The sequence below is a fragment of the Chionomys nivalis genome, chromosome 2 (assembly GCF_950005125.1).
Source record: "Chionomys nivalis chromosome 2, mChiNiv1.1, whole genome shotgun sequence".
Taxonomy (NCBI): Eukaryota; Metazoa; Chordata; class Mammalia; order Rodentia; family Cricetidae; genus Chionomys; species Chionomys nivalis.
The window spans coordinates 78,626,789-78,638,786 of NC_080087.1; the positions used below are offsets into that span (position 1 = coordinate 78,626,789).

The following is an 11,998-nucleotide window of genomic DNA, read 5'->3' on the forward strand; positions in this document are numbered from 1 at the left end:
GCTAGAAAAGTATTCTAACACTGACACGTCCCCGGGCCCAAGGGGGATTTTTATAGATTTTGGCTGTTGCCGTTTTAAAGACTGTTAGGGTTCCTGTTCCAAACAGAAACATCTCAAGCTTCAAAAGTACACGCCCCCCATTTGCTAAAAAAAAAAAAAAAAAAAAAAAAAATCTTTTCAATACTCAACACGAGATTTATACCAATCCAGCAGCCCTTTTCCTTTTATAACAGACACTGTGGCACTTCTAAAATGCCCTGGTAGGTCACCCTTCCCAGAGGTCAGGGTTGCAACCAAAGCCTTCTCAGGGTAATTAACAGAGTGCCTGGAAACACTAGAATGTGAGGAGCAGAAACACTAACCTGAATAAAACAATTACGCTTTCTTTTGAAAAATTAAAAGAGGCCGGGCGGTGGTGGCACACGCCTTTAATCCCAGCACTCGGGAGGCAGAGGCAGGCGGATCTCTGTGACTTCGAGGCCAGCCTGGTCTACAAGAGCTAGTTCCAGGACAGGAACCAAAAAAGCTACAGAGAAACCCTGTCTCAAAAATCAAAAAAAAAAAAAAGAAAAAGAAAAAAAGAAAAATTAAAAGAATTCACACAACAGGCCAGTGAAATGATTCAGTGGGCAAAGGTGCTTGCCACCAAGTCCGACATCCTGAGTTTGATCCCTGGTTCCCTACATGGTGGAAAAAGGGAACCGGCTCCCAAAAATGCCCTCTGCTCTCCACACATATGCTATGGCATGCCTCCACTGGCATGTATGTGTCCCCAAACATGTTAAATTGTCTTTGAGATAAGTTTTACTTATGTGTATGAACTCTTTGCCTACATGCATGTATGTGCACCATATATTGGATCTTCTGGAACTAAGGTTAAAAATGATTGTGAAGCCCCCGGGTGATGGTGGCCCACACCTTTAATCCCAGCACTTGGGAGGCAGAGGCAGGCGGATCTCTGTGAGTTCGAGGCCAGCCTGGTCTACAAGAGCTAGTTCCAGGACAGGTTCCAAAGCTACAGAGAAACCTTGTCTCAAAAAAAAAAAAAAAAAAAAAAAAAAAAAAAAAAAAAAAAAAAAAACTGGTTGTGAACCACCATGAGTTCCAGGAATTGGATCCTTTGCAAGAGCAACAAGTGCTTTTCCTACTAAGCCATCTCTGGGTCTAAACTGTTTTAAAATGTAATTGAAAGCAACAAAGAATGCACAAGACGCGAATCTTTCAAAATATTATTTTACAGAATGTTTTTCCTGAACAGATTCCCTGATGTTTTTGCCATCTCTCGTGCTCTTAGAAGCCCTATCACTGCTGTGGATTCGGTGATGAATTAGAAGATTTGACCGCCAACCAAAGCTCTTACCGCAAACCTCACACTTGTAAGGTTTCTCCCCTGTGTGAACTCTCTGATGAGACTGTAGTTGTGAAGAGCGGCTGAAGACTTTCCCACACACGTCGCACTTGTATGGCTTCTCTCCAGTGTGGACGCGCAGATGGACTTGAAGGTTTGAATTCAGGGTGTAGCCTTTCCCGCACACAGTACAAACATAGGATTTCTCTCCGGTGTGTATGCCCTGATGGGCCTGGAGACTGGAAGGGCGACTAAACTCTTTCCCACAGTCCACACACTTATAGGGCTTTTCTCCGGTGTGGACTCTCTGATGGATATAGAGATTTGAGCTGCAAATGAAGTTCTTGCCGCACTCCTCGCATTTGTAGGGTTTCTCACCTGTGTGTACTCTCTGATGGGACCGAAGGTGTGAATTCCGACTGAAGCTCTTGCCGCACGCGTCACATTTGAATGGCTTCTCCCCGGTGTGGAGTCTCTGATGGTCCTGAAGGTGGGAGGCCTGGCTGAAGGCGCTCCCACACGCCTCACAGACATATGGCCTCTCCCTGGTGTGGACTTTAAAATGAACATTAAGTGCAGATCTACAGCGGAAGAGTTTCCCGCAGCGCTCACATTCGTATGGTTTCACTGCCGCAGGGACCTGAGGGATGTGTGGATGCGGATCATGGCCAAGTCCCTGATGTCTTTCTCCCGTGTGACCTCCCTGACGAACACAACCATCTGCGCTATAACGGAAACCTTTTCCACATTCCACACATGTGCAAGACCTCTCTCTCGGGTCTGACCGTTTGTGGGGGTCAAAGCTGGAGAGATCATTATTTTTCTGTCCAGCGTGAATGGTTCTATTCTGATCAAAGGTTGCCGCCTTTATGTTCTCTCTCACACAACCACTGGGGCTGTGACCATCTTTACTTTTGTGTACTCTGTGACCATTGAGGGAACGCGAAATCCGACCTACAGAGTCCATATCCTGTTTACTCTGACCCCGTTCACTTCTTGTGGAAATTGGTTGGTATCCATTCTTAGGACTCTGTGGCTCAGTCAGGAAAACTTTTTGCCAAGAACCCTGGGCTCTCAACGTTGGAAGTGGGAGCCTTCCAGTATCCGCGGGAACCTTTGCCTTATGACTCTGGGTATAGTTCTCATCTTCAGAAACGTGTGCAGATGACCATCGCCCGCCCAGGCAGGGGGAGTCACCCTGTAACTGCGTGCTAGTCACCATGGAGTCCTGACACCTGCTTAAGTCGTCCATGACCCGCTGCCAGATGTGCCAGCAGGAAAGGGCTTCACGTGATCTTCCATCTTGGACAGCTCTCAACTCGCTCTGACTGTTAATTCCTATGAAGACAGAGATAAAGACAAGTGAAACTGTTTACACTTCAGGGTTTCACACTCAGGACATAACACTAGACTGTAATGCAATTCAAGAGGATTCTTCAGCTTCCCTTTTTTATTACTAATGAAGTTCTCTGCTTTAAATACTGACAGAAACCAAGATATAGTCTACTGAGTTCCCAACTATTAAGAGCTAATAAAACCAGGGCTGGAGAGATGGCTCAGCAGTTAAGAGCACTGGCCACTCTTCTAGAGGACACGGGTTCATCCACGGCAGCTCACAGCTGTCACAGGCAATCTGACCCCCTCTTCTGGCCTCTGTGGGCACTGAGCATACATATGGTAAACATAAATGCATGTAGGCAAAAACCCATACAGATAAAACAATAATTTAAATTTTAAAGGAGAGAACTAATAAAAGTCATCCAAATCAATTACCGACATACTTTCTGAAATTCTTTTCTTTTTAAAATTATGTATCTTTCCTACCACATGACAGTGTCAATAAGAAGGAACATTTTATGGTGCTCAGTTTTCCAGCCACTACCTAGATTCCTGCCTGGCATGTGTTCTGGCAAAGTATGTGCAGGTGGTTCCTTGGTTCACTCTAACTCCAAACCCAAGTCACGGAAGCAAAGGGCATTTTAAAGTAAATGTATGGAAGTGATCTGGATCCAAGTTCGGCTGAGAACTTATAACGCTTTGTCTGGGGTGGGAGCACACGGTGGGAGAGCCGAGGATTCAGTCAAAGGCCAAAGGACACACCGAAGCCAATGGGAGCATGAAGAGCCATCTTCCAACACTCACTGAGGCATCTGGTCTGCCCCTGTTTTCACTTTCCCAGGAGTCCAAATTCAGAGGCAGCGAGGACTGTCATCATCGTGTGGGAACAAGGAAAACAGTGCTTTGGAGTTATCCAAGCGTGGTGGTGGTGGTGCACACTTTTGATCCCCAGCACTCGGGAGGCAGAGGCAGGCAGATCCCTGCAAGTTTGAGGTCAGCCTGGTCTACAGAGAGAGTTTCAGCCTACCAGGGCTACAAAGTGAGGCCCTGTTCTCAAACAAAAGTCTTCCAACTTGATAAATGCAGTGTATCAGGGAATTTGAAACTAAAGTAGCTTGTGATAAACATTCAGAAGAAATAGGAGACAAACTACCAGAGAACCACTATAAGCAGTAATGGCATCACTAAACATCTACTGGAGATGTGTGTGTGTGTGTGTGTTATCTATTTTATTATAGATTTCAGTATATATTATATATTTAATTTCCCCCATACATTTGTTGGGCTAACAATGGAATATTCATTTCTTTTTTTTAATATTTATTTATTCATTATGTATACAATATTCTGTCTGTGTGTATGCCTACAGGCCAGAAGAGGGCACCAGACCCCATTTCTGATGGTTGAGAGCCACCATGTGGTTGCTGGGAATTGAACTCAGGACCTTTGGAAGAGCAGGCAATGCTCTTAACCTCTGAGCCATTTCTCCAGCCCGGAATATTCATTTCTTACTGTAGATGTGAACTCTGAAGGAAACTAATGGATTGCAGCTGGACAAACCTCTTAAAGGCAAAGTTCACTCTGGCTACTTTCTTAGACTTCCTTCTCCGACATAAGGAGTAAGGAGACAGAATTTTACTTTTCCTGTGGATAAAGCCTAAGAACTAATCATAGGAATTCTTGTGGGACACACTTCCCAAGATGACGACGGAACTCAGTGGTAGAGTGCTTGTCCGGCGTGCACAGGGCCCGAGGTTTGATGCCAGTGCTGGGGGTGGCGGCAGTTAAAGCCATATTGAAACATGATTTCCTATCGAAGTGAACGTGAAGTGAAGCTACAACTGCTCAAACCACGTCTCAGGCTAGTCCTCTCCACAGAACTACAAGTCCTTTAAGACATGCGTGAATCAGCCTGTGCGAGTCCACACTCCTGAGACGGCAGAACGTGGCTAGGGATTAATTTGAAGACGAGTTCCACAAGAATGTCACAATGACCTCAGACCAAGTTTGGACATTCGGACAGCATGGCAGCGGCAACATGGACAGTGAACAGCAAGTACTGGGATGAGTCACGTAAGACTTCGCCTAAATTTCTCTCCCTCTTTGCTGCCCTCTGCATTAGAGGCTTCACTCCTCTATGTGTGATTTATCTCACTTGAAAAGCTGACGCTCTGCAAACATGCAAACTCACAGATGATGTCCAAAGGGCGCGCTAGAGCAAAACTGCAGTGGGAACTTCAGTAGCAGCCGAGTCGTCACCAATACAATGAAAATAGTGTCTTTTGAAAGTTCTACACAACAGCCCAGTGGAGAAATGCCGTTTATTCCGTGACCTTCCCACCATTAACATACACTGCGAAAACAACATTTGAGTGATCTTTAAGCTCCCGTCACTTCTGCTCCCTCCTCACTGGCTCTACACCTACTCACGCTCTTGGCCAGCTTTCCACACAACATGTGTCATTTTCTCTGAGAAAGGCTAGTGTTTTCTATTTAATTATTGCCAGTTCGGTGCTGGAGAGATGGGCCAGTGGTTAAAAACACTTCTGCTCTTCCAAAGGACCTGTTGGTTTGATTTCCAGCACCCATACCTGCCTAACTCCAGCTCCAGGGGATTCAATGCCCTTTTCTGGCCTCTGAGGACTCTCACACCAAAGTGTCTCTCTCTCACACACACATATAAAAATAAATATCTTTAAGAAATCGTCAGTAGAGGGGCTGGAGAGATGGGCCAGCAGGTAAGAGCACTTGCTGCTCTACCAGAGGACCCCAAGTTAAGTTCCCAGCACCCACATCCCGTACCTCACAACCACCCATAACTGCTGATACCCTCTTCTAGCCTAGGAGGGTACTCACACTCATGTACACAAACACAGAACAAGATGTAATAATTTTTTAAAAATAATAAAATGTGGGGCTAGAGAGATGACTCGGTTGTTAAGAGCACTGGTTGTTCTTCCAAAGGACCCAGGGTCAGTTCTCAACACCTACATGGTGGCTCACAACCATCTGTGACTCCAGTTTCAAAAGACCCAACACCCTCTACTGGCTTCCACAGACACCACAGGAATGAGCAAATTCAGAGAACCATTCTGAGAACCCAAAACTTCCTCCCAAGTTCAAGCCCACAAAGATAAGTGCTAGAGAGCTTCCATTCTCACCCACTGAGAGCAGGTTCCTAAAATTCTCCACCATCACCTCTTGGTACAGCTTCCTCTGGGAGGAGTCCAGCAGCTTCAGCTCCTCCTCCGTGAAGGCCACAGCCACATCCTTGAATGTCACCGCCTCCTACAAGAAGCACAAGTGACCTCAATCTTACAACCAACCACTGTTAGCACCGTTAGCAGCATCTGTCTGGGGGAAGCTCAGAAAGACTCAGGAAGTTCTAAAATGAGGTTTCTTGAGATTCCGGAAATAAACAACCCAAAAGTCTCAGGAAGTCCTAGAAACTGGCCAGATGCACAAAGCCCCTCTGGTCACAGGGTGAGTAGTAAGGACTGCTGAGGGCACTCAGATCAGCAGAGTTTCCCAGAAGGGACACACCTCTACCTCCTGAGGTGTCTGCAGTTCCAGGTTGAGTGTGGCATCACAGTCCTGGGGCTAACCCCAAGAAACTCACTGACTCACCTACTTGGACTTGGGTGGGATTGTTACTTGATTCTGCCATGGATTCCCTACTTGGGGTGAAAAGATGTTTGTTTGTGTCTCCCCAGGAAAAGGATCAACACCAACGTCCATTAGAGACACAATGGCCCTGAAAAGGCAGGGAGGAGTTAAACGTACGGGGACAAACGGGCACCTGGCACATCCTAAGGACCTCAATGCTTTCATACATCCTATTCTTTATGTGTGTGAGTGCAGCCACGTGCGGTGTCACACAGGGGTGCACGTGGCATAGTGCTCGTGTGAAAGAGAGTAACTTGTGCAAGTCAGTTCTCTGCTTCCACCATGGGGGTCCTCTGAGGGCAGACACGGCAAGCTCTCCTTACCTTGGGAGTGTTCATCATTTAGCGTTCCTTCCAGGAGGTGCAGAGCCTAAGAAGGCAGAAATAGGAAAAGAGAGATGTCAGAGGTCAGAGCCAGCGTGCCACTGACCACACCACGGACCCTTGTCAGACAGTCAGGTCCATGTTCCTCCCACGTATGACAGGTACTCCTCTCAGGAAGACATCGCAGAACAGTGTGCCCAACCACGACATTAGATTTCCTTATACTAATTTTTGCGATTTTCTCTAAATTTTAAATTACAGGGAAAAAAAATTTTTTTTTTTGATTCGGAGTTTCTCTGTGTAACTAACAGTCCTGACTGTCCTGGAACTCGCTTTAATGATCAGAAATTGTCAGAGTCACAGCTGGTAGTAATGGTGATGACAGTGCCTACGGAAATGACCTCTAACGCTAATAATCCACAGTGGCCGCTAGTCAGTCTTCCCACTCCTGGAGGAGGTGCTCTAGGACAAGAAAAGGCAAGGAATCCACTCCCCAGAGCCCACGGGAATGAGTGCTCTGTGAACTCTAGTTTGACCCTGCACACACCAGCGCCTTCTGCTCCTTGGGAGTCTGTAGTGAGATAGGACTGTTGACAGTATTTATTGTTTAATCCCAGCACTCAGAAGGCAGAGGCAGGAGGTGAGTTCCAGGACAGCCAGAGATACACAGAGAAACCCTGTCCCAATGGAAAAATAAAAATAAAAAAGAAGAAAGAAAGAAAGAAAGAAAGAGAGAGAGAGAGAGAGAGAGAGAGAGAGAGAGAGAGAGAGAGAGAGAGAGAAATGCATGCAGGAATCCAGTTAGGTGGGCAGGGCTTGAGCAGGGCAGGGCTCCCCAGGTGAGGCCAAGGCTGCCAGTTCAGGGTGAGTTTCTCAACTGCTGCAGGGGACAGCCAGTCCCCTGGAACACGGACACCACTAAAGAGAAACTTACCCGAGAACCTGACAGAATCGTGCTAAAACAGCACCGTTCCACTTACAGGCTAGAGTAGGAACAAGTTCTTTCTTTACATAAGTCTGTATTTTCCAACATTTCCATGTCTGCACGGTAAACATTATTTGGGAAGAGTGGAATAGATGAAACACGCTTTTTGAAGACCCTACCATGAGGAACTGGGGAGATGGTTTCATTGGTAGAGCTTGCTGGGCAAGCAAAGGGACCCAAGTTCCGTGCCGGTGGCACAGGTTGGTAAAGCCAGTGCTGAGAAGAGCAGCTAATGGCATTATCTTCCCTGCTTGTCGGCCAGCCAGTCAGCCTCACCTAACTGGGCAAGCTGAGCAAGACACCCACAAGGTGACTTGGTGGGTAAGGCACTTTGCCACCAAACCAGACTGAGTTTGAGCCCCAAGACCCACACAGTGGAAGGTGAGCAGCATCTCTCCAAACTGGTCCTCTAATCTCCATATGCACACCACAACTCCCGTGCCCCCCCCCCAAATAAATATTAAATGGGACAAAAAAAGGGCGGGGGTGGCTCCTGGGGAAGCCGAGTTGATCTGTAGTGTCCACACATACAAATAAACTCTGCTCTAACTCCCACATGCACACCACAACTCGCGTGCCCCCCATAAATGTTAAATGGGGAAAAAGGGGGTGGGGGGGCTCCTGGAGAAGCGGAGTCGATCTTCAGTGTCCACACACACAAATATACAAACCCCTCTCTCAAGACCCCTGCGAGACTATTCTAATCCATTTTCACATGACACTGGCCAGTTTCCTCCGGGAGCATGGACCAAGTCAGTGTGGGTTCACACAGCCTAGCTTCTGAGGCCAGTCTCCTAACGTCTAATTACAGTCATGAACAAATGTAAGACCCACACACCCTTTAGAGTCAGTCCTACTCACCCGGGGCTCCGCACGGTGCTTTTTGGGAAGTCAGGACTGCGGGCAAACCGAAAACAGTGAAATTACAAAATCCCATCTCCATCTCGTGGTTCGTGCCCCAGTACCTGCGGCAAGCAGCCATCTACCCACAAGGTTCATAGGTGGGGACAGCCCAGCATTTGCTGGCTCACAGAAGCCGTGAATTGGAATATTACAGTGGTCTCCATGTCACCCACATGCCAGACAGTTTTAAAGCATTTTACGATCCATTTTTTTTTTTTTTCCTTTACATAGTCTACTAGGAAGGTCTAACTTCTCTTTTGCAGAACAGCCAGAAAATGCAGAGGGGTCAGCTAGAGCGGAAGAAGCAGAGCCAGCTGCGGGACAGGAGAGAGGGGCGTGCAGGTAGGGAGGGGGGCTATAGGCGGGGAGAGGGGGCTGAGGGCGGGGAGGGGAGCTGTAGGCAGGAAGAGGGAGCTGCAGGCGGGGAGATGGGGCTACAGGCGGGGAGAGGGAGGCTATAAAGAGAAGAGGGGGGCTGCAGGCGGGGAGGGGGGTTGCAGGCAGGAAAAGGGGGCTGCAGGCAGGGAGGTAGGCTGCGGGTGGGGAGAGGGGGCTGCAGGCGAGTAGGGGGTGGCTGCGGGTGGGGAGGGGACGGTAGGGAGGGAGGGGAGCTGCGGGTGGGGAAAGGGGCCTGCAGGAGGGAAAAGGGGGCTGCGGGCAGGGAAAAAAGGGCCTGCGGGCGGGGAGAAAGGACCTGCGGGTGGGGAGAAGGGGCTGCAGGCAGGGAGAGGGGGGCTGCGGGGAATAGAGGGGAGCTGCGGGTGGGGAGAGGGGGCTGCAGGCAGGGAGAGGGGCGCTGCGGGCGGGGAGAGGAAGGCTGCAGGCCGGGAGAAGGGGCTGCGGGCGGGAGGGGAGAAGGGAGGTGCAGGCAGAGAGGGGGGCGGCGAGCAGGGAGAAGGGGGCTGCAGATGGGGAGAGGGGCTACTGAAGCGGCTGGCACCGAGGGCCCGCAGACCCTGGTACGCCCCGTCCCACGGAATGCCGCGGCTCCTTACCTTTCAAACTTCACTTCTTCCTAGTCTCCTCAAATGCTTTTGAGAACTGTCGATCTCAAAAGCATCTAGGGGACATTCTAGAGGTCCCTGGCTAAAATAACTCAAACCCAGGGGAACAGATGGCTAACAAGTCAATCTGAAGCGACGACTTCCCATAATTCCGCGTGGAGAAACTGTGGCGCCGGCTCGATGGTAACGGAAGTGAGGATGCAGAGGCACAGACGCAGTCCCAGAAGGCTAGCGGAGGACCGCCCTCCTGCATCGAATTTCCCTCTTGGTTTTCATTCCTTATACTCCCTAAGAAAGTCCTGGGTAAAATATCTTTACATGGTAATATGTGTACCTTGAAAGTATATAACTCCAGTTCCGGTTTCAGAGGACCCCGTCGCCTTCTGGCCTCCTCGAGCACTGCATGAGTGTACGTGATGCACAGACATAATGCGGGCAAAACATCGATACAAATAAAATCATTTTAAAAACTAAAAATATACAAAATGAACCCTACTTATCTATTGGTGTGTTAATGCGTGTGTTAGACATGTGCGTGCTACAACACAAGCGAGGAAGTCATAGGGCAATTTCCAGGAGAAAATTCTCTCCTTGCACCAAGAGAGTCCCGGGGATCCAACTCCCTTGTCAGGCTGGGCAGTAGGGGCCTTTACCTGCTGAGTCATCTTGCCAGCCCTTGGAAATAACCAATCTTCAAAAATGGGCAAAGATTCAAACATGGGTTCAGTGATTCAAGTAGGAGTGTGACTATAGCAGACAAGGACATGTAAAGATAAATCTTTTTTAAAAGAAAAGAAATGGATATAATCAAAATGAGCTAGCACCACAAGCTTGTTAGACGCAAAAAAAAAAAAAGGAACAAAAACAAAAGAAAATGTTAGCATCCCAAGTGTTGATGAGCAGAACCTAACTGTCCCACACTGATGGTGAGGATGCAGAATGGACAGCTGTGCTCAAAAGCTATAGTTTGCGCCATGTTAAATATGTTTCTCACCATTCACACCATTCATCAACATAGAATAATCTTAGGTCTGAATGAAGGCAAAGGGAATCCTAAGTTGATAAGGAAATGGTTTTCAATTGTTTATAGTTGTCCACCCCCATTAGCAAACCCAAACAAATGTGGTCTATTCAGCAATGAAAAGGAATGTCCAAGGCCTAGAGACTGAAGGCTGTGGTAAAACACTTGCTTATGTATGGAGCCATGGGTTCAATCCCTAGTAAACACTCCTCCCCTGGAATCCACACAAAATGGATGAATTAAAGAATTATACAAGTAGCTGGGTGGTGGTGGCGCACGCCTTTAATCCCAGCACTCTGTGAGTTCAAGCCCAGCCTGGTCTACAGAGTTAGTTCCAGCACAGCTAGTACTGTGGAAGCTCCTTCTGCTCCTTCAACCAACAGCTTTTAAAATACCAACCTACTTGGATGTGGTCCCTTAGACTATAAATGCAGCTGTAAAGCCTGCGCTGGCTCTCTTGCTTCCAGCTCTCACTTCTGGCTGCTAGACTCTGTTCCTCTTCCCTGTTCATGCAGAGGACTGTGATCTAGGATAGTGATTTGTGAGTCTCCCCTAAATAAATAACCCCTTATTATATGTAAGTCTGAACTAGTGTGGGATTGTTTTGTATCTTCCGCCATCACAGCCAGGACTGTTACACAAAGAACCCTGTCTCGGAAAGAAAAAAATAATAATTATACAAGTGAAAGAAGCTAGATCAGCAGGCCACACAGGATAGGGTTCTAGATCAACGGGCCACACAGGATTAGGGTTCTAGATCAACGGGCCACACCGGATTGGGGTTCTAGATCAACAGGTCCACAGGATTAGGGTTCTAGATCAACAGGTCCACAGGATTAGGGTTCTAAATCAACAGGTCCACAGGATAGGGTTCCGTTTATGACATTTTTGTGGAAAAATGAACAATACAGAAATCGTCAAGGGTAAAAGAGGGAGAAGAATTCAGCGAGGATGCTAAACTTGGATATCTAGGTGGGAGCCACCCCACAGCAAACATCTGCCAAGTCTAGCATGAAATAACAAAGTCAGCCTTACTGTCTATATTTCCACTAAAATCATTTTATTGAAACTCCATATTTACCTCTTACCTCACTGTGTATTTTTTAATCTTGAATGAATGCTGAGTTTTGTCAAATATTTTCTGAATAAATCTAGAGGTCAGACTCTACCTCAACACCCTGCACCTATATGAGCCCTGAGAACAGCTGTGATTTGCATCTGCAGCTCAGAAGCCGGAAAGCTTGTTGGACTGAAGGTGGGGCTGACTGGGAATGCCACGGGCACATTTCTGTTGACTAGAAACACACAGCTGATGATGATGGCCACAGAAGTGTAGAAACTTGTCAAAATTCAGGAAGCAATGAAACTGAGGTCTGTGCATGTGTGACGACCTACAAAGATATTTCAGTG

The 11,998-nt window shown here is 47.6% G+C and overlaps 1 protein-coding gene across 3 annotated transcripts; it reads right to left on the reverse strand.

The window, feature by feature from the left end:
* Window positions 1–1,229: 1,229 nt before the first annotated feature.
* LOC130869631 (zinc finger protein 226-like) lies at window positions 1,230–9,954 on the reverse strand. Of its 3 annotated transcripts, none has more exons than XM_057761934.1 (5): window positions 9,902–9,954; window positions 8,522–8,557; window positions 6,676–6,721; window positions 5,848–5,974; window positions 1,230–2,686 (listed from the first exon to the last, which is right to left on the reverse strand). In XM_057761934.1, the coding sequence occupies exons 3-5, from the start codon at window positions 6,691–6,693 to the stop codon at window positions 1,230–1,232; spliced, it is 1,602 nt and encodes a 533-aa protein (XP_057617917.1). In that variant the 5' UTR covers window positions 6,694–6,721; window positions 8,522–8,557; window positions 9,902–9,954. The 3 variants fall into 3 exon arrangements, with proteins under 3 accessions (XP_057617917.1, XP_057617916.1, XP_057617918.1); XM_057761933.1 differs by lacking the exon at window positions 9,902–9,954 and adding an exon at window positions 9,559–9,741; XM_057761935.1 differs by lacking the exons at window positions 8,522–8,557; window positions 9,902–9,954 and adding an exon at window positions 9,559–9,741.
* Between the last annotated feature and the right edge of the window lie 2,044 nt (window positions 9,955–11,998).

Bases quoted from the DNA above. Each gene is read 5' to 3' on its own strand.
- LOC130869631 (XM_057761934.1), bottom strand. The intron at 2,687-5,847 runs GTGAGAATGGAA...CTGTCTTCATAG, and splicing joins TAGGAACCTGCTCTCAGTGG to GAATTAACAGTCAGAGCGAG.